General features: G+C 38.4%; 1 protein-coding gene across 1 annotated transcript in view; it reads left to right on the top strand.

Annotated features, from left to right (window-relative positions):
* The window catches only part of PLXNC1 (plexin C1), a 735,616-nt gene that overhangs the window by 619,644 nt on the left and 91,994 nt on the right, over positions 1-23,978 (top strand). The window contains exon 32 of the mRNA XM_044087647.1: positions 6,077-6,217. Coding sequence (XP_043943582.1) covers positions 6,077-6,217 — 141 coding nt within the window. The remainder of the gene's footprint in view (positions 1-6,076; positions 6,218-23,978) is intronic.

Genomic DNA, 23,978 nt, shown 5'->3' with positions numbered 1-23,978 from the left:
TTCAGATGACCTCCCATCCATCTCCTCCTCTACAGCTGCCAAAGGTCTGTCTGGGGAAGTGTTAAAGAGTTCCCATGTTGTAGCTACTTTATTATGCACTATACCTTGCGGCATGGTGCAGATAAAATAAATATCTTTGCGCAGATCTCTAGTGCATACTGCAATACCACTGGATGTATCCAAGCAGCAAAATGAGAGTTCATAAGTCTACACATTAGATGATGTACCATGCCAACAATAGATGAGTGCTGTAATCTCGGGACTACAGATGGTAGTAACACAATTATGAGTGGCTTTCTGTCAGGGTCCATGGAACAGCATATGTGCACCTACCAGCTAAATGACCCTGTGGAAAGTAAGCCAGCATGAAACACTGGCATAGGTCATATATGTGCAAGATGTGAGAATCATGGGAACTGCCTTGATGGTACACAGACAGACTAAATATAACACCCAATGCATTTAACACCACCTGGCAGTCAGTGGAGTGGAAGCCTTTATGATTGATATACAGTAGAGAGACGATTATCCAAACGTCAGTTAACCGAAACATCAATTATCCAAACACAGCCTTCCAAACCTTTCGGGTAGGAAAAATCTTAAAGTCTGAATATGTAAACATTATACATATTCGCATGTGCATTTTTTTAGCTTGTAGTCCGCTCGTGTGTGAAATATATTCTTTATTATCCATTGGAATTGCTGACTGGTTGAAAAGTATATTCCCTGTGTGCAGAAAAAAACAAGATTTTGGAAGTTTTTTATCCAGTACAATGTATGTTTGATTATCCTAACAGTTTGATTAGCCCCTAGGTCCCAATTAGTTTGGATAATCGACTCTCTACTGTACCAGATGTCATATGGAATAGGTGGTATCTTCATGGTAATGTGGATGCACTCAAGGCCCTCTAGGACCACAGGGGAAATAGATTATGTTGAAGAATGTCCACATAGTGGTGTTTCTCTCATCTTATGTCTATGGAAACCAAATCTTCTCCTACGGAGCACATTATGTCTATATCCAGATTTGTGCACAGCCATCATGTACAACAACTTGGCAAGGAGAATAACATCCAGAGGTTAAATCATTCCCTTTATATTAACTCCAAAAATGTCATCCCTGCCTCTTCTATGTGTGCCACCCCATCAGAAAGATGCAGTAGTGTAAGAATCACAAGATCTGTGCCTGCAAAACCCCTAACAAAATATTAGTTTTCTTCACATGTAAATTAGGTAAATAAGTGGGAATAAACGTCAGCCTCATTTACATAAGTCCATGCATTTCCAAAGGAAAGACTATGCTGGATAAATTTATAATGTTTGTCAAATAGTTGTCTGAAAAGTTACTGTGGCTAAAAAATCAGATAGCAGTTTGGAATATTCATTAGTCAATTTGAAGCACACCCGATTACCAGAATTAGTATCTACGACCTCATTTATTATATTGCCATCTTCCTCCTGTTTGAAATTTGTTAGACCTCTTTCTTTATTGATTATAAAGTCTAACAGTCATCCTGCCATCTCACAGTTCCTGCAGCATCATCCTTGTAAACAGCATTAGCAGAGGCACATCTACTAATCTATGAAAGTGTTACACTTCCTTGAACTGCTCTTAGCTTTGTCCTTCAAGGTAAACATGCCTAGAATCTCACTTGTCTCGTAATATAACTTTCCTCAAGCAGAAATCTTTGCTAGTCTCATAGTCAAGTAGATCATCTGTAACTTGCATTTTTTTCCTCTGTAACAAATCCAGTTTGTGATCTTTGATTTTGTTGTTAATCTATGTTACTACAACATTCAGTTAAGCTTTAGACATATTATTTGTTTAGTTCCAGGTGCAGTTCTTTGACTCACCTTTCTCAGGTTGAGTCTGAAAACAGTCCACTTAGATCAGTGCTACAACCTGGTCAATAAATGGTGAATAAAATTAATAAATAAAAATAAAATGTCAGATTTCTGCTTATTTTGCTAAATAACGTCTCTTTCTGGATGCACTTCTTCCCATCAAAGCGCACACTAATGTGCTGCTGATACCCAACATTTTTTAAATAGTTCTTCTTGGGTATCTCCATCAACAAACAGGGTACAGTGGGATTTGAAAGTCCTAAGGCCCCTTGGTGCAATATCTCTGCATTTTTGTCAAAGTTAATAAATTAAAGTAAACCATATTTTCAGTCAGTATCATTTGTTTATAATTTGCCTCTTATTTCTCGTACATTACCTGACAGTTAACAGAAATATTAGAAACTAATCTTACAAAAGAGTCTGATGTTTCCTCATTTTCATCAAAAAACAATTTCTGCATTGTATCTGGACATTTTTGTAGCACTGTTTGTGACAATTACTTCACCTTGATTCAAAAATACCTCTAAATATGTCTGTGCTTTTGTTTTCTCTCAGTACATATGGAAAATTATCTGAGTCATAAATGTGGTTGACATAATTTATACTGCAACTGGGTAGATTTAACACAGGAAAACAATATATTTCAAGAATATACAACCACAAAGTATGAAGCAGGACCTTTATTAACATACCACACTGTTCTAGCAGCTTGATAGAAGCCTAAACAAAACAAGCAGGGTTTTACCTCTCAGATAAAGCAGGTGTCACTCAAAAAGTCCAAAATGAAACATAAATAGTAACACCAGCACCATGATGCTCAATAAAAACTCAGTTTATTAACAGTGCTAGCAGCAATACTTTCACCTCTTAAGGCTTCCTCAGGCAAAAACATAAAAGTGCCATTGTAACTTAAATACAATTCCATTCATACCATGTGACCTTAATTAAATACACTTGAATATACATACCATATACATCAGCTACATTTTAAAAAGTAATAATATACTATTATAATTTGTCTCTAATATCTTTCAAAACAGGTTTCAAACTAAAATAATCATTCAAGCCTGGATATTGATATGCTTTAAAGCATAAAATCCATCTATTTTCTAGGATATTAGAGACAAATTATAATAGTATATTATTACTTTTTTTTAAGTGTAGCTGATGTATATGATATGTATCTTTAAGTGTATTCAATTAATGTCACATGGCATGAATGGAATTGTATTTAGGTCATGATGGCACTTTTATGTAGTTTTTGTCTGAGGAAGCCTTAATAGGTGAAAGTATTGCTACTAGCGCTGTTAATAAATGGAGTTTTTATTGAGTATCTTGGTGCTTGTGTTACTATTTGTGTTTCACCTTGATACAAGCCTTCCAGTAATCTAAATATGCTAGTTAAAAATCACAGTTAAATAACGCTGAAACATTAACATAATCAAGCTATTAACCAATCAATCTATTTCAGTTATATCTTGGTTCAGACCCATAAGTTTTAAAGTGCCAAACGTCAATACTTACACAGCTTCCTTATCTACTCACACCCATATTATCTGAGACAAGACGTTCTAAAATGCCAACCTTCAGCTTATTTCCTGCTTAAGAGTTATGTTTTTTAAGCTTAACATTTTAAACGGTTGCAGTTCTGCTTTAATATTTTCTGCAGCAAACCTGAAGTAAAAGTAACAACTCACAAGTGATCTGAGGTATTCAAATACTTCAGATTTAGCACAACCGGCAGTGTGCTCTGTATACCAAAGTTCCCCTACAGCAGATTTTGCAGTTCCTTCTAAAAGGCTTGACGCTGATTCATCTGAACAATAGACATCTAATATGTCAGCAAATAGTACTGAGCCTTCTAAAACATAAGTCTTAACTTTATAACTTTAACAAAGCTGTCAAAATTCTACAAGTATTTCAAGCCATGATTTTGAAAATAAAATTTAATCCAACAAAAAGGCTATTTTGGGGCAGCACTACTAGAGATTAGTAGTGTGTGTGTGCATTCACCCCTTTCAAGGCACCATTCCTGTTTTGTAAGCAAACAGCTGGCTCATAAGAGTAAGTCTGAGCTGCAGTCTGACAGTAAGAGCACAAGATACCCTGGGAAGGCTGAATATGAGCATCTCTTTTTTACAGCAGCAATGGATATTGTCTTTTGCAAGATGGTCAAGTTCATTTCTACAGGCATCTAAAAGTCTTGACTGTCTCTACATATAAAATAGTGGCTAACAAAATTTATGGACAAATAATTTTTTTGTAGTAAGGAAAGTGAAACATAACATTCCACCCAACTTTTCCTAGCATTCCATTGAAGGTAACCTGCATACACTTATTTTAGTTCATTCCGATAATTACTCTACTCAAGCATTTTTCTGGTGAAGGAAAGGACCAGGTTTTTCAGAGATAGATCCCTTTGTAAACTCCTTGGCAACATGAGATGCTTCTTAAAACTGTCTGATATCAAATAAAAGGCTGTGGTCCTGTTATGTGTACCCATTTATCACTCTGTTCATGTGAAACACATGGGTGCTACCTGTATTTCTGCGCCTCAACCTAATATACTGTAGTCTGATGCCAGAAATGAACCTGAAAATATATCCAACTTGCTTCAAAGTACTGATCTTAGGTTTATTATCAAAATCTTACTTGCTGACTATTATGGCACATCTATAAAAAAAAAAAATATATATATATATATATATATATATATATATATATCTATGAAATCTATAACTGAAACCTGTGAAGCTTTCGCTCATGCAAGAGTTAACCTGCAAATACATAACATCAAAAGAAGCAGAAGTAGTTATGTTCCGCTACTATAGGTCATTAATAAAAAGCAAATCAAGCATATTGAATCAGTAAATGCATATTAAAAACAATGGATTAGGACATTTGAGAAAATACAAAAGAAATTTACAGGGATACTAAAGAAATGTGTGTGTGTGTGTGTGTGTGTGTGTGTGTGTGTGTGTGTGTGTGTGTGTGTGTGTGTGTTAAACATGGTAGTGAGAGAGAAAATATAAAAGTTATTTACAAAAGATACAAAGAGGTGTGTGTGTGTGTGTGTGTGTGTGTGTGTGTGTGTGTGTGTGTGTGTGTGTGTGTGTGTGTGTGTGTGTGTGTGTGTGTGTGTGTGTGTGTGTGTGTGTGTGTGTATGTATCTTTATGGTTTCTGACATGCTGCATATGTGCATGCATGTGTGTAATTTTTGATAAATATTTTAAATTGCTGAAATAGACACAGCAGGGAATTAAGCTGTGGATAATAATTTTAAACAGCTTGATTGTTGTCTACTGGTATTAGTGAATTGTATTCATTTCTTTGATTTGCTATTTTAGTCAAAGCAGGAGTGGGCTGTATGCTTCATTTATTCATGTTTTCCCATGAGAATTATGTGCAGGTTAGAGTGAGAATGGTCTGCAGGGGGTTTAGGGAAGCTTGTCTTGTCCCCACTATTCTGTGATGTTGGAGAGAGTATATTTAGAGTCATGATGGGTACATGAGGTGTGCTCTCCTGCAAAATTATTGATTTTGTATTTTGTAGCGTTCTTCACAAACTCGGTGTTCAATTTATTTGTTTCATCAGAATGTGTATTAGTAAAAAACTATAGATGGGTGCATTGTGTAATGGATTTGAAATATCATGACTTGCTTCACCAAATGTGTGTGGGGGATATGAGTGCGTGTGCGTGCGCGCGCGCACACGCGCGTGTGTGTGTGTGTGTGTGTGTGTGTGTGTGTGTGTGTGTGTGTGTGTTGTGTTGTGTGAGATGTTGTATGTGTACATATATACAATGTGGTCAGAGAAGGACATGGAAATAAAACAGGAACTTATTCACAAGTAGAGTGTTTCCTTTCATGTTTTTTCTGCTTTACAGTCCCTCATCCACTACAACTTCACAGCCACTGAGCATCAGAGTAGTCCTTTCATCAGAGTTTGTAGACCAAGAGTTTTACTAAACAAGTCTGCACCTTTTATCACTGTATAGCTTTGTCAATATTTCATTATGACAGGATTATATTGTTGCAAAGACAACTAAATAATTAGAGGATTATCATTAATCTATGGCACTGACAACAAGCACTCAATTCACATTGTTTTGAGACATTTGGCCTTGCATGGCTAAGTTTTTTAAATTCTGTTTTCGGACTTTATATATACTATTCAACCTTCTATGGATAAGATGCTTAAATAGATGTTTTTTTTTTTTTGTCTTTTAGCAAGCACCGACTAATAAGCTTCTGTATGCCAAAGACATTCCACTGTACAAGACTGATGTGAGGAACTATTTTCAACTGATTAAAGAATCTCCTTCCATATCCAGACAAGAACTAGAAGAATTCTTGCATCAGGAATCAGAGGTACTAAAACAGCAGTCAGAAACTTAAAATGTCCTTACAGTGTCTTTTGCTTATAATGAGCAGAAAGATGATAATAAATATGCATTTTATTTTTCTTTTTGTGAGTGGTAGTTAGTGACTTTAAAGCAAGGGGAGGCTGGCAAAATCAACTGAATGGACAGGATTAGGGAAAATGGGTAGGGCAACATTAGGTTAGAGTAACAATGGGCAGGGTTAGGGAGAATGGACTAGGATAAAATTAGGATGGAGTCAGAAAGGGCAGGATTGGGGAGAACTGGATATGGCAACATTAGAATGGGGTTAGAATGGGCAAGATTAGGGAGAATGGGGTAGGGCAACATTAGGAAGGGGTCATCTGGTTAAAATTTAGGTAATGTTGGAGGGAGTGGTGAGGGGGCAAGTCAGGTCACCAGAGTTAGTTTCAGTAAACATAAAATAATCAAAGTAAATTTGCCCAAACTACATTTGGCAACAGTGAAGTTTGCCTTTTTCCCACAGTTGTGCAACCTTGGAGTTAGGCATATATAGCTTTGGGAGGTGTGGGGTTGGGTGCTTGCCCCTGCAAAAAAAAGTTTTTTTCAGGAGGTTCACTGAAAACTGTTTTGGCAAACAGTTTTTGATGTTTTTACATTCAATAGAATTGCCTTAAGCAAGTCGACATTAATTTTGAATCATAATTGTTAAAAGGAAATGTATACTGGATAAAAATAACAAAAAATGTCAATATGTTTTTTTTTCTTTTAATGCAAATATATCCATGTCATTGTTTAAATTGTGATTTAATAAAGATGTTTTTAAACAATAATTGGTCATACACTACTACATATTTAAACAGTTTTCCATCTGCAGTCTTTCTCAGAATATATACCAGTGCTGGTTTAAGAAAGAGAGTTCATTTCAGACATATGATGCAATTAGGTAGGTTTCATTATAATATCACAAACTCCTACAAATCCTACACCTCTAAACACAAAGATGAATGGCAAGAATTGTGCAAAAGTACTTACTCATATAGACACATATGCAAAGACCTGTTATCTAATGTCATGTAAGTGAGTTTTGCACAGTAACAGCACATGAATCTAAAGAAAGGGGGACCCCCTGCACTCCCTTACACTATTATTCCCAGCTCAGAGTCATGCCATCTTTAAGAAACAGTGAATATTTAATGTGTCCCTTTTTTCCAAAGCAGTGAAACCACAAAAAAAAAAAAAAAAATCAAAAGGTATTTGTGGAAAAACAACAAGGCGGGCTTTGCATTGCTTGAGAATCAGAAGCTCTGCCTCAGCTAGCAAAATACTTATATTCATCAATAAATATCTACTGGAAGGATGAAAAGATGCACAGGACTGACAACAAACTATGGCAGTGTCCTGGGGTACCAGAACTAATACTCGGTGCTTAATTGTTCAGATTATGACCTCACCCAGCCAGCCCATTTGGAGTGACCTCTGTATCCCCCACACCACAGTGACACTAGCTAAGACTTTTTTTTAAACAGACACATGCCAAAATTATTGCTCAAAGCTGTTTTTGTCAGCTTTTTCTAAAAACAGTGTATAAAAACAGCAAACTCTACCACACCATCCAATGGCACTTTGAGTATAATCTGATTACTGACCAAATGCAAGAAATTCTGTCCAGTACAATATCCTTCACCTGATTTCCAAAATCATAGAACAGTAGAAACTCTTACAATAACCACAGTAGCACTAGCCATAGTAATGCATTTCACATTGTTTCTTTCAGTAACACCTAAAGGCTACATGAAATGGAAAATAACCACATATTATAATAACCACAATGATTGTGATGTCCTGTTGATTCCATTATTTTTAGCTATTTTGAAAGCCTAAAACAAAACTTTGTGTAACTTTACATCCTAGCAACAGAAGTCAAGAAAAAAAGCATTAGATTTGACTGTATTTCTCAGTAATCACTGCCAGCACTTTAGGTATTATTCAGTTATTAGGGTGGGAGTGGGCTGGCAGCTATCAGGAAATGGTAGTGCTATGAAAACTATAAGCACCTTGTTTCTGCTTGTCGGTGTTGCTAACCGTCTCCTTGTCTTCTTGTGTGTGACACATCACTGCATAATGAAAAGGTATTTAAGCACTCACATTACCCATGCTTAGAGCCACCGAATATATCAACTAAGATGCCAATGACCTTTATCCATAGCAGTAGGTCTGTTTAGCAAGACTATCAAATTATTGAATAAATAAAGAAACAAATGAAATATTTATATATTGTAAATCACATAGGATGCATCATATTATCTTGTCCTGTTTGTGCATGGAAAGTATTGTGCCTAAGTATAAGTGCATATGGTCTGCACTCTACAGTTAAATGCCTTTCTTAAGAATATGGCAGGGGAAAAAACAACCACAAAGATGCTTGAAATGAACAGAAACAGTTATTAGCACCACCATAAATAACTACTCATGAATGATGCTGCACAAATATCTGTATAGTCATAATTTAAAACCACTTTGTTGTACTACCTACTGTTATTCACAGCTGAAAGAATGACCTAAAATAGTTCAGTATCACATTTTTTTTTCAAAATGTAAAGATAGATTAGGGCATACAACCATTAGTCACAGTTAACTTCTCTGTTAATCCTGAAGTAAGACCAATGTACAAGGCCTCTGGCTGACCAAATTTGAAGATAGTTGCAAATTAGGAGGGGTCATAGAATAACCCACTGACACTAATATTCTCCAGGAAGTGCTGACACAGACAAATAACTTGTGCCTGAGCTGAGCCATGAGCCAAAACTAAATGCCAAGAAATACATAATAGGTTCATAGGTTGGTACTAGGCTATTGGCCCTAGGGCCTATACAAGCCTAGCCATAACAATTCCCTGGCTGTTTCTTCCCACACTATTTACTTCCTTGGACACCTGTCTAGCAGGGTGACTGACGTGATCCTTGGGGTAAATTTCCTTTCTCCCATCCAATCATCAAGGTTCCTTTTGAAGAGGGCCAAAGAGGTGCTCTGCTTGACATATATGGGCAGTCTATTCCAGAGTCTAAGGAGTCTCTGGGTCAGGAACCTATCCCTCCAGCATGTTTTATTTATTGTGATGACAAGGTTTAGATCCCTGGAGCATGTGGCTCTGAAGGATTGGGATTTCTTTAAGTGTAGCATGTCCAACAGCTCTGGGATTGACATGGCCTTGTATGTTAAGCAGAGCTCGCCTCCGAGTAGATGATATGTGACAAAGTATAGCTGGAGTTTTTTAAGGCAGTAAGCATAGGGCATCTGCTTTAGGCCTGTGATTCTTTCAGTGAGGTATTTCTGCGGCCTTTCCAGTTGTTGCAGATGTCTTGAGAGGTACATAACAAATGGGGTATTGTATTCTATAATGGGTCTAATGAGGGATGAGTACAGTGGGACAATGACCTCCTTTTTTCTGGATGAAAATCCCTTAGTGATGAGGTTTGCCACATAGAAGGATTTCCTTACTGTTTTGGTGATGTGGTTATTGAAGGTGAGACCACTGTCCACCTGTGTCCCTAAGTCTCTTATCACACTTTCGGTATTTAGTGTACTGCCACCTATGTGGTAATTCACGGGTACATGTTTTTTCCCCAAAGGGGATAACTATGCATTTCTTGGCATTGAGCTTGAGCCCATGGCTCTGGCACCAAGCATCTGTTTCTGTAAGGCCCTTTTGTAGAGTATCAGCATCATTTGGGGATTCAGTAATGGCTCCCAGTTTGCAGTCATCTGTGAACTTTGTTAGCCAGAGTCCCTTAGCATTGGCTTGTACTTCAGAGAAGTAGATGCCAAACAAGAGAAGTCCCAGGACTGAACCCTGAGGTACCCCACTTGTCACTTATATGGAGCTGGATTTGGAGTCAGCTATTTTTACAGTGTGGGTTCTGTCAGTAAGCCAGTTGGCAACCCATCGAGTGACGTAAGTTTATCTATGATTCCAGAGTGGGGGATGGTGTCAAAGGCCTTGGTGAGGTCCATATAGGCTGTGTGGACTGCCTTACCCTCATTCACGGCTCTGGAGACTGATTCGAAGAAGTCAATCAGGTTCAGGAGACAAGATCTATACTATACTATACTATGCTATACTATACCAGCTATCATACTAGCTATCATATTGACAACACACTTCATAGAGTCAAACCAGTAGTCAGGTACTTGGGGTCGAACATAGTAATCTAGTCTTTGACCATCAAGTACTGAAGAAATCATTATATGTTGTACAACTTATAAACAAAGATATGTCATCTAGGACCAAGGAGGTTATTGTTCCACAATGTTCAGCATTCATCAGCCCTATCATTGAGTAAAATGCCCCTTTTAGTATGTATCTGGCCAGGCACATCCGACAATTGGAACTTCCATAGAGGTTCCTCACTAAACAAATACAGGAAGTAGCATGTCCAATGCAGACCCCCTGAAAGCTTTATTCCTGTATTCTGACTCCTACAGGCTGTTGAGGGGAGATTTATGCCTGGCATACAGGGCATTGTTGGACCCTAACTTGGTGGACCTCCTGTTAATCCGCAAAACAAGCAGCACAAGAATTACACATTTTAAGACTTAACCCTTGCCTCTGATAAAATAGGACCTGCTGGAGAGACAAGTGTGTATCCTAGAGACTACCCCTTTTCTGGAACAACCTCCCCATCCATGTGAAGCAGAGTTCCTCTTTAGTCCAATTAAATTGTAACTTCGACAACTGGATGGGCAACAAAAAAGTCACCTCTGGTTTGGCACCTTTGTTTCTAATGGACACAGGCAGCCTGTAAATGTTTCATCTCCCAGACCCCTGCTTGTAAATATCTCATTTCCCAAGCCTGTGTTTACACTTATCAAGCGTCCCAGAACTTGTCAGAGATTTGGGATGCATGGCTAGGCTTAAACAGGCCATAGTGGTCATTATTCTCGTACATACCTATGAACTTACAATCCTATGAAATGAAAAGTAATCTGATTGGTCTGACATAAAGCTGAGTCACTAAATCCTATTGACAGATCAATGTTCATCTCTAAATCCTATTGACAGATTAATGTTCATCTCTAAATCCTATTGACAGATCAACGTTCATCTCTCTCTCTCTCTCTCTCATTTGATATTTATTAGATCAATGAGACTGGTCCTGACTAAGAATTTCTTTTATTTTAATAAGGGGTGTTACATATAACTTTGCTATACAGCTATGTGAGCAATTTTTGCCTCAATTTATACAAATACTTTTAAGGGATGTTTTGAGCAAGGATTTGTTTTTCAAACTGGCAGAAATGAATATTTTTCACATATTGTAAGTTGGAAACATTTTTGGATGATGTTTGGATGATTTGGGGAGGACAGGAGCAGGATATTTTATCTTTTGTGCAACTGATGATCAATAATGATTTTGGAATAAAATTTATGATAACATGTGATGACACCCAGATTAATTATTTGGATGTCTTGGTTTATAAAGGGATAGGTGCATTATTATCAACTAGGTTATGTAATAAACTATTTTATAGAAACTCTAGTTTAAGGGGAAAAACTGTCATCCTGGGTGTATAGTTAAAAATATGCCTAAGTCATAGATAGTAAGAATTAGAAAATGTGTAGAGAAGATAATGTGTTTGAAAAAGAAAAAAATGTACAGGAGACTAGAACAGCATGGATATTCTCATGTCCATATTAATACTGAACTGAATGAGGTGAGGAACATTATTAGATACTCCGCATTAGTGTGTAGGAGAAGAGAGTGAATCAGTAAGGTTTGTTACCACTTATGGTACAAATAGTGGTACACTTTGAAATATTTTGCAGGACAGCAGGCGTATTTTGTTGGAGGACATATTTTTTTTTAAATGTAGGACACCAAAGATGTTTATAAGTAGGGCAAAAGTCTGTGTCAATATTTTGCACATTATAAACACATGTGGGGCGAGGAAAAAAAGTCTGTTAGTCATGAAGGAATGTGGGCCTTGTAAAAATTGAATTTATTCTCAACATGAAAGTAAAATGGCACATTTTACTTCATTTAACAAGTCTCACTCTTTTGAAATTAGACACTATATTACTTGTAACCAAAACTGGGTTGTTTATTTGGTAGCCTGCTTAAATGGGCCTTTCTGTGTTGGCCAGTCCACATACTTTATTTGCGTGCTATAAGGCACAAAAGGAAAAGAAGAGCGTTGTATAAATATAAGCTGGTACATGGAGGGGCACCTTTTACTTTTATTGGTATTGATCAAGTAGGGAGTCATATACCATTAAAAACTAGCAAAGAGGTTTTACATACAAAAGAGAGAATGTGAATAGCTTATTTAGGAGCCTTATTTCCACCTGGCTTAAATGAAGATTATTAATGAATGTTGTACTGTGTTTCAATGTTGCATATTAATCATTTAAAAAATTGGTGTTTACCTATTCAAATATTATTATTATTATTAATTTTTATTAGGTGGCAATGTCACATGAGTTGGTGGGGTTTTCTGTGTATGCATGATGATTCTATAATTTACTGTAGCATTGATAGAGCCATGTTTGCAAAACTCTGAGCCTGATACAAATTCAATAAATTACTACTTTTGAGTGAAGAAAACATTTTTAACATTTGTGTTTTTGCTTGTTTGGTGCTGGAATCTACTTGTGTAGTAGACACACACACACACACACACACACACACACACACACACACACACACACACACACACACACACACACACACGCACACACATAGGTTCATAGGCAGGTACTAGGCTATCAGCCCAAGGGCCTACATAAGCCTAGCCAGCAAGGTACCATAGCTTACGCCACCCAAGAAAGTTATTTTCCTGTGCCACTGTCCAGCAGGGACTCTCGAATTTCAGTATCTTGAGCCCAAGAAGTGGAATCCACAAAACAACGAAAACTAAAAACCACGAAATTCAAAACCTCGAATACTGGAAGTTTTGATTTTCACGGTTTTACTACACACATACACACACACACACACACACACACACACACACACACACACACACACACACACGCTTACCTGAATACATAACCATAGCGGAACTTTAGAAGCACGAAATTCAAAACCTCTGGTATTCGAGGTTTTGAATTTTGCACTTCTAAACTTTTGCTACTATGTGGATTCGGCTTCTTGGGCTCGAAATACTGAAATTCGATATTTCAGTATTTCGAGCTTCTAAACGGAACCCATATATATTTATATATATATATATATATATATATATATATATATATATATATAAATATATATATATATATATATATATATGAGTCTACTTTGATTCACTGAATTTCAAAACATTCACACCAAATCACCAAAAGCTCAAATCACTGAAACTTCAGTTCACTGGATCACATTTCACTGATTGTAAGTACTGTTGGGCAAATAAAACGTATATGCCCTTTTCCCCACTGTAGTGCAATCCTGGAGCGCATAGTTACCCACCTACTTTTGGTTTTATATTGTTAGCTTTCATTGAAATGAGATTCATAAATATGAAACCTAAATAAGTAGGGGGGCTACACCCCCACACCCCTCTAAGTGGGGGGCTGTGCCCCCCACACCCTTACTATATAGATATACTAACTCCAGGATCTCACTACAGTGGGGAAAAGGGCATATACATTTTATTTGCCCAACAGTACTTACATTCAGTGAAATGTGATTCAGTGAAATGAGTTTTCAGTGATTTGAGCTTTCAGAGATTTTTTGAAAGTGAATTGAAATTCAGTGAAATGAGTTTTCAGTGAATCGAAGTAGACCCATATATATATATATATATATATATATATATATATATATATATATATATATATGGATAGATCGATAGATATGTATATGTATATTAACTGCATACTGTATTAAAGTTTGATAAATTATAAGCAGAAGCATATATGTTTGAAAAGAAGTGAGACAATATTAGATCAGAGTGTAGATTACAACATATCATAAGCCTGCTGGGTAACAGTTGACATTGGGGATGTACTGTTTAATTGGCTTATGATACATATCCGTCAGCAGTGGTGTAGTGGGATAAAGTCCTGACTATGGCCTAGGTAACCCAAGCTCAATTAGCAGCTCAGACACTTAATAGTGAGTAACAGAGAATGGGCGTGCTTGTCCTGGGGTTGTGGGAATGTGTTGGACATCTCTGTAATGAAACTTTGTTGAAGACCAGGTGATCAGGGAGATGATACTGGGCTGGGGAGACAAATAGACTAGGAAGTCATTACCACTCTATGTACACAGGACAGGGACATATGTTTATAGACTCTTTCCATTGGCCACTCAGCCCCAATACATACACTGATGTCAGCATGCTGGAGGAGAGAGTTAAGGATTACCAAAAAAATCCCGTAATGTTCTGTAAGGTGACAGCTCCTGGCCTGGCTCGTTCTGCTCTGTAGTACTGGCTGGTGCTGCAGAAAAAGTCTGTACATGAAGTATTCTCTGCATGCAACATTCTTCCAGAAGAGCAGGTCCTGGCATGAGGTCATCATTTAGCCTACTAGTGAACTATTAAAGATGGAAATACAGGGAGATGTAGGGTTGGCAACTTTCCATGTCAAAAACTCTGGACATGTACAAACCAGATACATATTTTCTAAACAAAGCAATACAGTCTCACAGTGAAAATAGACTTAGCATTAAAACAAGAAAAGGCAGTCCCCATTTTCCAGACAGTGTCCCTTATTTCCAGTCAGTCCAGAAGAATTCTGGACAGTTGGCAACCCTATGAAGAAACACTGAAGTCAGCAGCTGGTGGTATGTAAAAAACAAAGAAGGTTATAATAGATGCCAAAGATAACTGCAAAATTGGAGCTATTGAGGAGAGGATGGAGTCATGGATGAGCACTTAGAGATGAAATGAAGGCAAGAAAAAGCAGACAAAATTTAATTGGTGGCAAAGCAGTAAATAAGTTGGAGATTAGACTGAAGAGGAAGCAAAACAGAGTGAGATTTTGAAATAACTTTAAGAAAGGGGAAGTGTGTGTCACATGACATTGATGGGAGTGTAAATATTGTAACAATTATTTATACTTAGATGGTGCAGTAGAAGAACAGTGGGAAGCCAATCAGTAGGGAGCAGCAGACTAGCTTTAGGCTATAGGAAGCAAGAAGCCAATTAGAGGATTAATGAAGGATTAGAAGCTTCAGGAGAGTATTAAGGATGGTTCAGCTGAAACTTAAGTTATATATTAAGGAAGTGAGGAATATATGTTAGATGTGACTTTGGGGCAACACTAAGTACTGTTATACAGTTTAAGCAGCGCAAACGAACGAAGACATGAACAAAGACATGAAATTTATATAATCTTTCAAAGGTGAATGGATTACTAATCCTTTTTAGCTAACTGCTCATTTTGGTAATCCAGAATAACAAGTTCATCTGTCAGACACTATCTCCTTTCTAGCACCCTAATACAGCCTCCTGGAAAGTTTATTCATGTTATACTACTTATAAGTGCAAATATAAGTTATGTTTGAAGAAATTTTAAGAATATATATTTATATTTTCTTTAGAAATTCCACTGTTGTATGCAGTTTTATAATTAATATTTCAGTTCCCTGTATCATTAACATGAATTGGCAGTTTTTTAAATAATTTGAAAATTAAACGTAATATACATTACTGATATCAGGATTAAACAGACAGTATATGCATTATCTAATTGCAAATTTACACATTGCAGGTTGGAACCCTACAGTACAATAAATCATTGTATTCTAAGTTTGAGCCCTGCATAGCACATTTTTCATAATTTTATCATTTATATTTTCTATTTTTCTATATTAATTTGTATTTTACAGTTTTGAGATTCAAGGCAAAGTGATGTATGATGGTACAGACCCTGCCCTACAATTTACTAATTCTATTTCATGCTTAGTTTTCACATCTTCCTGATAACCAACTAATTTTCTTTTTGTGGGGTTTTATTAATTTTCTTTTATAATAGTTCAAAGGTCAATCATGTTTGTCGGGAAAAGCAAAGAAACAAAATATGTTTTCACAAAATAAAAAAAATCTAAATGGTCAACAAAAAAGAAACAACACTCATATCTAGTTGAAGCCAAACATATTTTGTATTTATGTTATCCTGATGTCTAGTTAGGTAAACAGTTTATCTTCAAAATTTCGACAAGCACATCCCCAAAACAGCTTCCTGAACTCCCAAGTTGCGACTGCTCAAAACCGCAAATGCTGATATTCTGAATAACAAAATGTCACCCCCTTTTTGACCCATAGTAGCACTTGTTTCAGGTGTGGAGAGGTCGGAAATGTCGATGTTTGCTGTTTTGTTCGACGTTTAGGCAAGTCGACGGGACAGAATTCACAAATACAGTTTGTCTATGTGCACATGCGAGGATGTGCTTTTGACATTATGAAGATAAACCTAGGTAAACTTATTCAGTTATTTGTTTAATATATAGGGTATAAACTGAGTTTTTGCATTTTTTTTTTAATTTATGAGATGATGCAGGCTAGCTGTATAGGAGTACTTCACATTTTATGGATTACTACATGCTGAATAACATTTTTGCTCACACTTACTTGGCACCATATTTTGTAATTTATCCCCCCCCTCCCCGTTTCCATGACTATCGGGGCTTCCCTACCATAGACACATTCATTCCACCAACACCTCCTGTTAGAAGTCAACGAGGGATACTTCCGATTTTCTTCTTCCTTTTCTGTTTTTTATGCCCAAGTCCATTTTGCTATAAGTCCACACAGGATGTTTATTGCTATTTTTAATGTATTTATTTATTTATTTATTGTCATTTGTTTACTGGGGAAGTCTGACTGAGTAATCAATACCAATTTTCAGTGGAGGCCTGGGGAAAAAAGCCCCATAGTTAGTTAACATAAATAAAACTAGTATAAATGTAATTAAAAGGCATATATACATACAATTTGACATTAGAATGCATAGGATACAATAAAGCATGAAGAGACATGAGTAACAATAAAAGGAGGAGACAGAAGGACAAGTAGAGGGTTGTATAGTATTTTAGGGGTTAGAAGAATTTGTGTTTGGGCTAGCCGATATGCAAGTTCTAACTAGCTGAGAGCATGTAAATCAGAGATATGCTGAGCTTTATAGGTTCATAGGTGTGTACTAGGTGAATGGCCCTGAGGCCTTTACAGGCCAAGCCATAGGATTACCCTGGCATAGTGTCACCCGACCTTAGTTCCCAGTGCCTCTGTCAATTAGAGCCACTGGAGTTATCCCCAGGGTGAATTTTCTGTTTCCCATCCGCTGATCAAGATTTCTCTTGAAGAGGGTCAGCGCGGTTCTCTGCTTGACATGTATGGGAAGTCTGTTCCATAGCATGAGCAGTCTCTGGGTTATGAACCTGTCCCACCAGCATGTTCTGTTAATTGTAGTAATGAGGCTGAGTTCTCTGGAGCATGTGGTGCAGAGGGATTGGGATTCTTTTAGATGTAGCATTTCTAACAGAGCTGGGTCAGACATGGCTTTGTAAGTCCAGAGATCGCCTCTTAGTAAGTGATATGTGACAGAAAATAGCTGGAGTTTTTTGAGTCTGTCTATATAGGACAAGTGTTTAAGGCCTAGAATCCTCTTTGTGAGGTACTTTTGTGGCCTCTCCAGTAGTTGCAGGTGTCTAGTGAGGTACATGCCAAATGGGGCATTGTACTCAATGATTGGCCTAATGAGGGAATAGTAGAGGGAGACAATGAGCTCTTTCTTCCTGGATGCAAAACCCTTAGTAATGAGATGTGCCACATAGAAGGACTTTCAAACCACAGTGGTAATGTGGTGATCGAAAGAGAGGTTGCTGTCAACCTGTGTTCTCAGATCTCTAATAACATCTTCTGTGTTTAATGGACTACCATCAATGTGGTAATTCATGGGAACTGGCTTTTTCCCAAAGGGGATGACGACACATTTTTTGGCATTGAGCTTAAGGCCATGGTTCTGACATCAATTGTTGGTCTCAGTGAGGCCATTCTGTAGGATGTCAACATCACATGGGGAGTTAATAATAGCACCCAACTTGCAATCATCTGCGAACTTTGTCAGCCAGTGTCCCTTTGTGTTGGCCTGGACTTCAGAGAAGTAGATACCAAACAGGAGAGGACCCAGGACTGAACCCTGTGGGACTCTACTCGTGACTAGTCGGCAGTCTGACTTGGAGTCAGCTACTTTCACACTGTTGGTTCTATCTGTGAGCCAATTTGCAACCCACCTAGTGCAATAGGGGTTGATGCCAAGCACAGTGAGTTTTTCTATGATTCCTGAATGGGGAATGGTATCAAAAGCCTTGGCCAGATCAAGGTAAGCTGTATGAACCTCCTTGCCTTCATCCAGAGCTCTGGTGACTTCACTCAAAGAAGTCAACCAAGCAGGCATGATCTACCCTTCACAAAACCAAACTGTGTGGGGTCCAGAGTTTAGAGATTCCCTATATTCTTGTTTATTAGGTCCATGATGATGCATTCCATAGCTTTGCATATTAGAGTTGGCAGGCTAATGGGGTGATAGTTCCCAGGATCTGTAGTTGCTCCTCCTTTCTGGAAAGGGATGACTGTAGCAGTGTGCTATTCACTAGAGAGAAAGCCTGAGGTGAGGCTGTAATTGAACAGGGCACACAGGTGAGGTGCCAGTTCACTCTGTAGTTCATGTAGAACTCAACCAGGGGTATTGTCAGGTCCCATAGAAGCTGTATTCTAGGCCTTGGGCAGTGCTGTTTTAACCTGCAGCAGAAATACTGGGTGCTGGCAATCTACTGGTATTGTGATTGGACTTTGGGGGGGGGGGTGTTAAAGTTGGCACTGAATTTGTCAACCAGTATATTGGCAATATCTGTTGACTCGGTATAGGAGGTACCATTGTGCAGTAGCTCAGAGCAAATCTGGGTATTACCATGTAGATTCTTTAAATAACTATAGAAGGCCTTGTGGTTGTCTTTACTATCTGCTGCAATCCTGTTTTCATAGCTAGCTTTAGAGGATTTGATGAGGGATCTCAACATTTTGTTGCGGCTGATAAGGGAGTTTTTCTAGTCTTGGGACTTCACCTTATTCTGCATCAGGTTCCTCCTTCTGTAGTAGAATTTGTTTATGGCAGGAGACCACCAAATTGGCTTCCTTTTTTGGAGGAGAGCGTCTTGGTTCTGTTGGGTATGATGAGATCCATGCATTTGTGTACGTGTTCGTACAGTGCATTGGTGTATTGCTAGCCACCTCTGTTTTCAGGAGCCCAGTGTTAGCATTGGAGAAGTTTTTTATGATGGTTACCTTTGCGGGGGGGGGGGGTGGCTTTCCAAGGTGATTAGTTTGTGTTCAGATCTAACCAGGGAGGAGCTGACTATTGGTGTAGAGCAATGGTCACCCATGTTAGTAATGACCAGGTCAAGGATGTTGCTACCTCTACTGGGGATGAGAAAGAGCTGGTCCAGGGCATTGGAATTAATGAACTCCAGGAAACATTGGGCAAGTGTACTGATACATGAGTAGTTTACCCAGTTAATGGAGGGGTAGTTAATCACCTAATAAGAGAGTGTTAGGTTGGACCCTAATATTCTCCAGGGTGCTTAAGAACGTGGAGTGTGAGTCTTGGGACATGGTTGGGGACCTATGGCAGGCTACAACCTGAATCACTGTCTTACCCAATGTTAGCTGCACCTGAAGTATCTCTGATGCATTATGTTGGGATACCAGTCTGGAGGCGTGTGCATCCTTTATGAATATGGAAACACCACTGCCTTTGGAGCTTTGGTCCAAGTTCCCAGGGCCAAAAGGTGTGGAATGAGTTATAGCCTGGTAGTGCAGGGGTGCTTTCTGCTGCCTTGAACCAGGTTTCTGTTACAGCATAAATGTCAATGTTCTCCATTTTAAGGAGTGCTTCAAGTGAATGCATTTTGAGATTTGGACTTCTAACATTGAGCAGCATGACCCTCAGTTTGCATTTGTTTGTAGCTGTTATGGTGGTAATTTGGTCTTTGGAACATCACCTAAAAAAGGCACTATAGGGGTGGCAAGAGCCTTGGCCAGTATCTGGAAGCCCAGGAGTGATAGATGCAGACCATCTCTGGCAAAGCATTGATGTCTGTCAATCATGTCATCCCAGGCAGACAGATAGGGGATCCCCTTAGAATTACTCCAGAAACTTAGCCAATTGTTGAAATCAATAATTTTCTGCTTGTACTTTGGTATCATTCTGGGTGATGGTAAGATGGTGCTCAGGACTAGGGTCATATCCACTTGGGCTACATAATCCGAGAGCTCCTCCATGTCTCTCTTCATGTAGTCCAGGGAGGTACGTCTCAGGTCATTCACACCCATATGTACAATGACAGAGTCATTTTTGTACCTGTTGTTGAGGGACCTGACTGCGTGCATTATGTGGTGGATCCTGCCACCTGATAGGCAGCTGACTGTTACTTTCTCCTTATTCAACCTAGTGAGTGGGACATCAGTGTGCCTCACTATCGAGTCACCTATGACTGTGTGTTGGGCATACTGTTTTGCCTTAGGAGCTTTGGTTGAGTGGCACACTGTTTAGGAGAGTTATGTTTCTCATGATTAGTGTTGTGTTGTGGTGGTCGAGTGCATTTCTGCCTTGGAGGTCTCTGCTGCTTGGGTAGATTTTTATTGAGAGCCTCCACAAAGGTGGGTGTGTGGTTTGTGTTTTCATGTGAAGGCAGTGCTGGTGTGTGTTCTGGAGGGCTATTGTGTTCCATGTGGTGTGGTGCAAGTGTTGACCTTCTCTTGACCAGCCATTCCAGTCTTGGCTGGAGAGTGTGTGACTTCCAATTTGATGTATAAGTGCATCTCTCGCAAGTCTGAGTGTTGGAATGTAAGAGGAGAGGGTTGTCAGTGTACATGAAGCAGTTGCTTCATTGCCTCAGGATGCCCAAGTTCACCAGGTTAATAGGAAGAAGCACAGGGAACTGACCTTTAGTCTTGCCTGGAGAGGTGGGCATTGATAATAAATACTGGATCTCTTTCCTTGTAGAATGTTTAGTGCTGGTAGCACTTTTGTGTGCTACAATAATTGCTACAAGAAGTCTGGTAAAGTGCTGGACTAATAGGCTATTATAAGTGCAGGAGAGGAGAGAACTAGCAGATCTAAGGGAAAAATTGAAGAGCAGACTCTGGCACCACTCAGAAGCTTACAAACAGTCCTGGATACAGCAAGTCTGTATCTGGACTAGACTAGTTACAGGAAAGGCAGAAAACAAGCACAAATGCGGGCTTTTAAACCGGAAAGTTGAGAGAGATGGAAAAACTGTCCAAACAGCCAATAAACTACAATTTTTGGGCCAGGAACCACTCCTCTTGTGGTAGATAGGCTACCTAGTGCTTACCACTCCCACTGATAAGCGAGAAGGTTTCCTTCCAACACAGAAAGGCTTGGGGGGTTCAGAAGCTTACAAACAGTCTTGGACACAGCAAATCTGTATCTGGACTAGACTAGTTATAGGAAAGGGGGAAACAAGCGCAAACACAGGCGTTTAAGCCAGAAAGTTGAAAAAGATGGAAGAAACCACCCAAAAGGGCAATAAACCACAATATCTGGGTCAGAAACCACTCCTCTTGTGGTAGATGCGTCAGCTTAGCTGCAACTCTAGCTGTCTTATTATAGCATTGCTTCAGTTATAATTTTACAGGGCTCTGGATGTTAGTCAAAAGAGGTGAGTCATAGAGAAGAGAGTGTAAAAGCTACAAGTTAGCTAGGGTGATTCTACTAGAAGGAATAATGATTTTTTTTTTTGTTCTATATAGCAGGCTGAGCTTTTGACGACAACTTTAAGTTGTCATCTATGGTGACTCCAAGCAATTTGGTATGGGTATCTACTTCAATGGTCCTATTGTTTAGAGAGGTAATATGGAAGTTACTTTTGGCATTGGCATGGGCATACCTCTCAACTTCTTAGCACAAAAAATCTGGACAAAGCCAAAAAGAATGGGTGAGCAATGGCAGAAAAATAGGGACAGATTTTAAATATTAATTTTATAAACTTAGAAAGTTGTTAGAAAAAAAGGTTTTGTGTTAGTATGCATTTTCCGAATGATATGAAGTCAGAAATTCAAATGTCAGTCCTTATTAAGTGGCATCATTCCTCAGTGATTTGTGAGAAAACCACACATTTTATGAGGAACATATCAAAAATATGAGACAAAAATCTGGACAGTTGAGAGGTATGGGCATGGGACATTAGAAAAAATGGCAGTGGTTTAGTCTTTTTGAGATTAAGTAAAAGCTGGTTTTGATGAAACCACAGAATTACTGAGCTGAAAGCATCTCGTGTCATGGATTGTAGATGTAGTGGGCTGTCAGATGAGCAGAAGAAAGGTGAGTCATCTGCATACTGAATAAGGCAAACCTGCTGAGAGGAGATATATAAGTTATTGATGAAAGTGTTAAAAGAGCAGTAGACCAAGAACAGAGCCTTGAGGAATATGTGTTTTAACTAGGAGAAAAGAAGAGAAAGAGAGAGAGAGAGAAAACAGATGTGTAGTTAGAGAACTATAGAAGAATTGGTTTGCAAAGGCGTAGAGCGGACATTTGAGTCAGAAGTTTCTCATGTGACACAGTGTCAAAGGTTTTTGAGAGATCTAGAAATACAGAAGAGATAAACTTTCCTTGGTCCTAGCCTTATTAATGGTGTTGGAAAAGTCAAGGAGAGCTGTAGTGGTGCTATAACCCTTTGGAAATATGTTGTCTTGGGGTTAGGAGATTATTTTGTAAGAGGTAATGAAGGAGTTGCTTATGAATACACTTTTCTAGGGTCTTAGAAATGGGGGACAATTGGCCTAAAGTTAGAGATTTCAGAGGGGAATAATAAAGAATTCAGATTTTTTTTTCACAATGCAGGGACATGGGAGTCTTGAATAGATATGAGAACTGAGACTGGATATTCAAAAGAGTCTGCAGTGAGCTTAAGGTACTTGGCAGGGAGATAGGGAGATAGGGAGATCATCAGCAGAGGAAGAGGGTTTCAGTTTTTTTAGTAGTAGAGGTTCAAGGATGATTAAATGGGTTGGGATAGCTGGAGGTAAGAGAGGCTATGCCGTTGATGAAAAAAAAATACATTTGGTAGCTGTTTCTGTGGGGGATATGCCCAGTTAGGGATATGGTGAGGAGGGAGAGCCAGGCTTAAGAATTTTCTTAACTGAGCACCAGAATTTCTTTGGATTTATTTGTGTGTGTGTGTGTGTGTGTGTGTATGTGTGTGTGTGTGTGTGTGTGTGTGTGTGTGTGTGTGTGTGTGTGTGTGTGTGTGTGTGTGTGTGTGTGTGTGTGTGTGTGTGTGTGTAAGTGTGTGTGTGTGTGTGTGTGTGTGTGTGATTATCTTGTGCATCTGTACTGTATAACAATTTTATTTTCTCTAGGTGAATTTGCTTCTTGGTGAGGTTGCATAACTCTTTTGTATAGATGTAAGGCTTTGAGTATTTTTTTCTCTTTTTTTGCTTTATTTCTGATAGGGGAAGAGTATTTAAAGTATTCATGAATATATTGTTGAATTTGTCGAGGACTTCATCTAGGGTTTTGAGCAGAGCCTGGTTAAAAGATTTTAGTAAATTATTGAGTGCTTCTCATGTAGTTCTGTATTGATGTTTATTTTAGCTGGTGGGTGATTTTGCTAATGGCAAATATAGAGTGATGGTCACTGAGAGAATCAGGTAGTACCCCAGAGTTAGCATACTTGCTTGGGTTAGAGACAGAATTTTTATGATTCGATTTGCTGTCGAGTTAGAGAAAAAGAATACAAAAGCAGCAGGTGTCTATGCAG

Source organism: Protopterus annectens, chromosome 11.part0 (assembly GCF_019279795.1).
Source record: "Protopterus annectens isolate FY-2018-M chromosome 11.part0, PAN1.0, whole genome shotgun sequence".
Classification (NCBI taxonomy): domain Eukaryota; kingdom Metazoa; phylum Chordata; order Ceratodontiformes; family Protopteridae; genus Protopterus; species Protopterus annectens.
The sequence above is the reverse complement of the archived record's forward strand: the minus strand, read 5'-3'. Positions and strand labels throughout refer to the sequence as shown.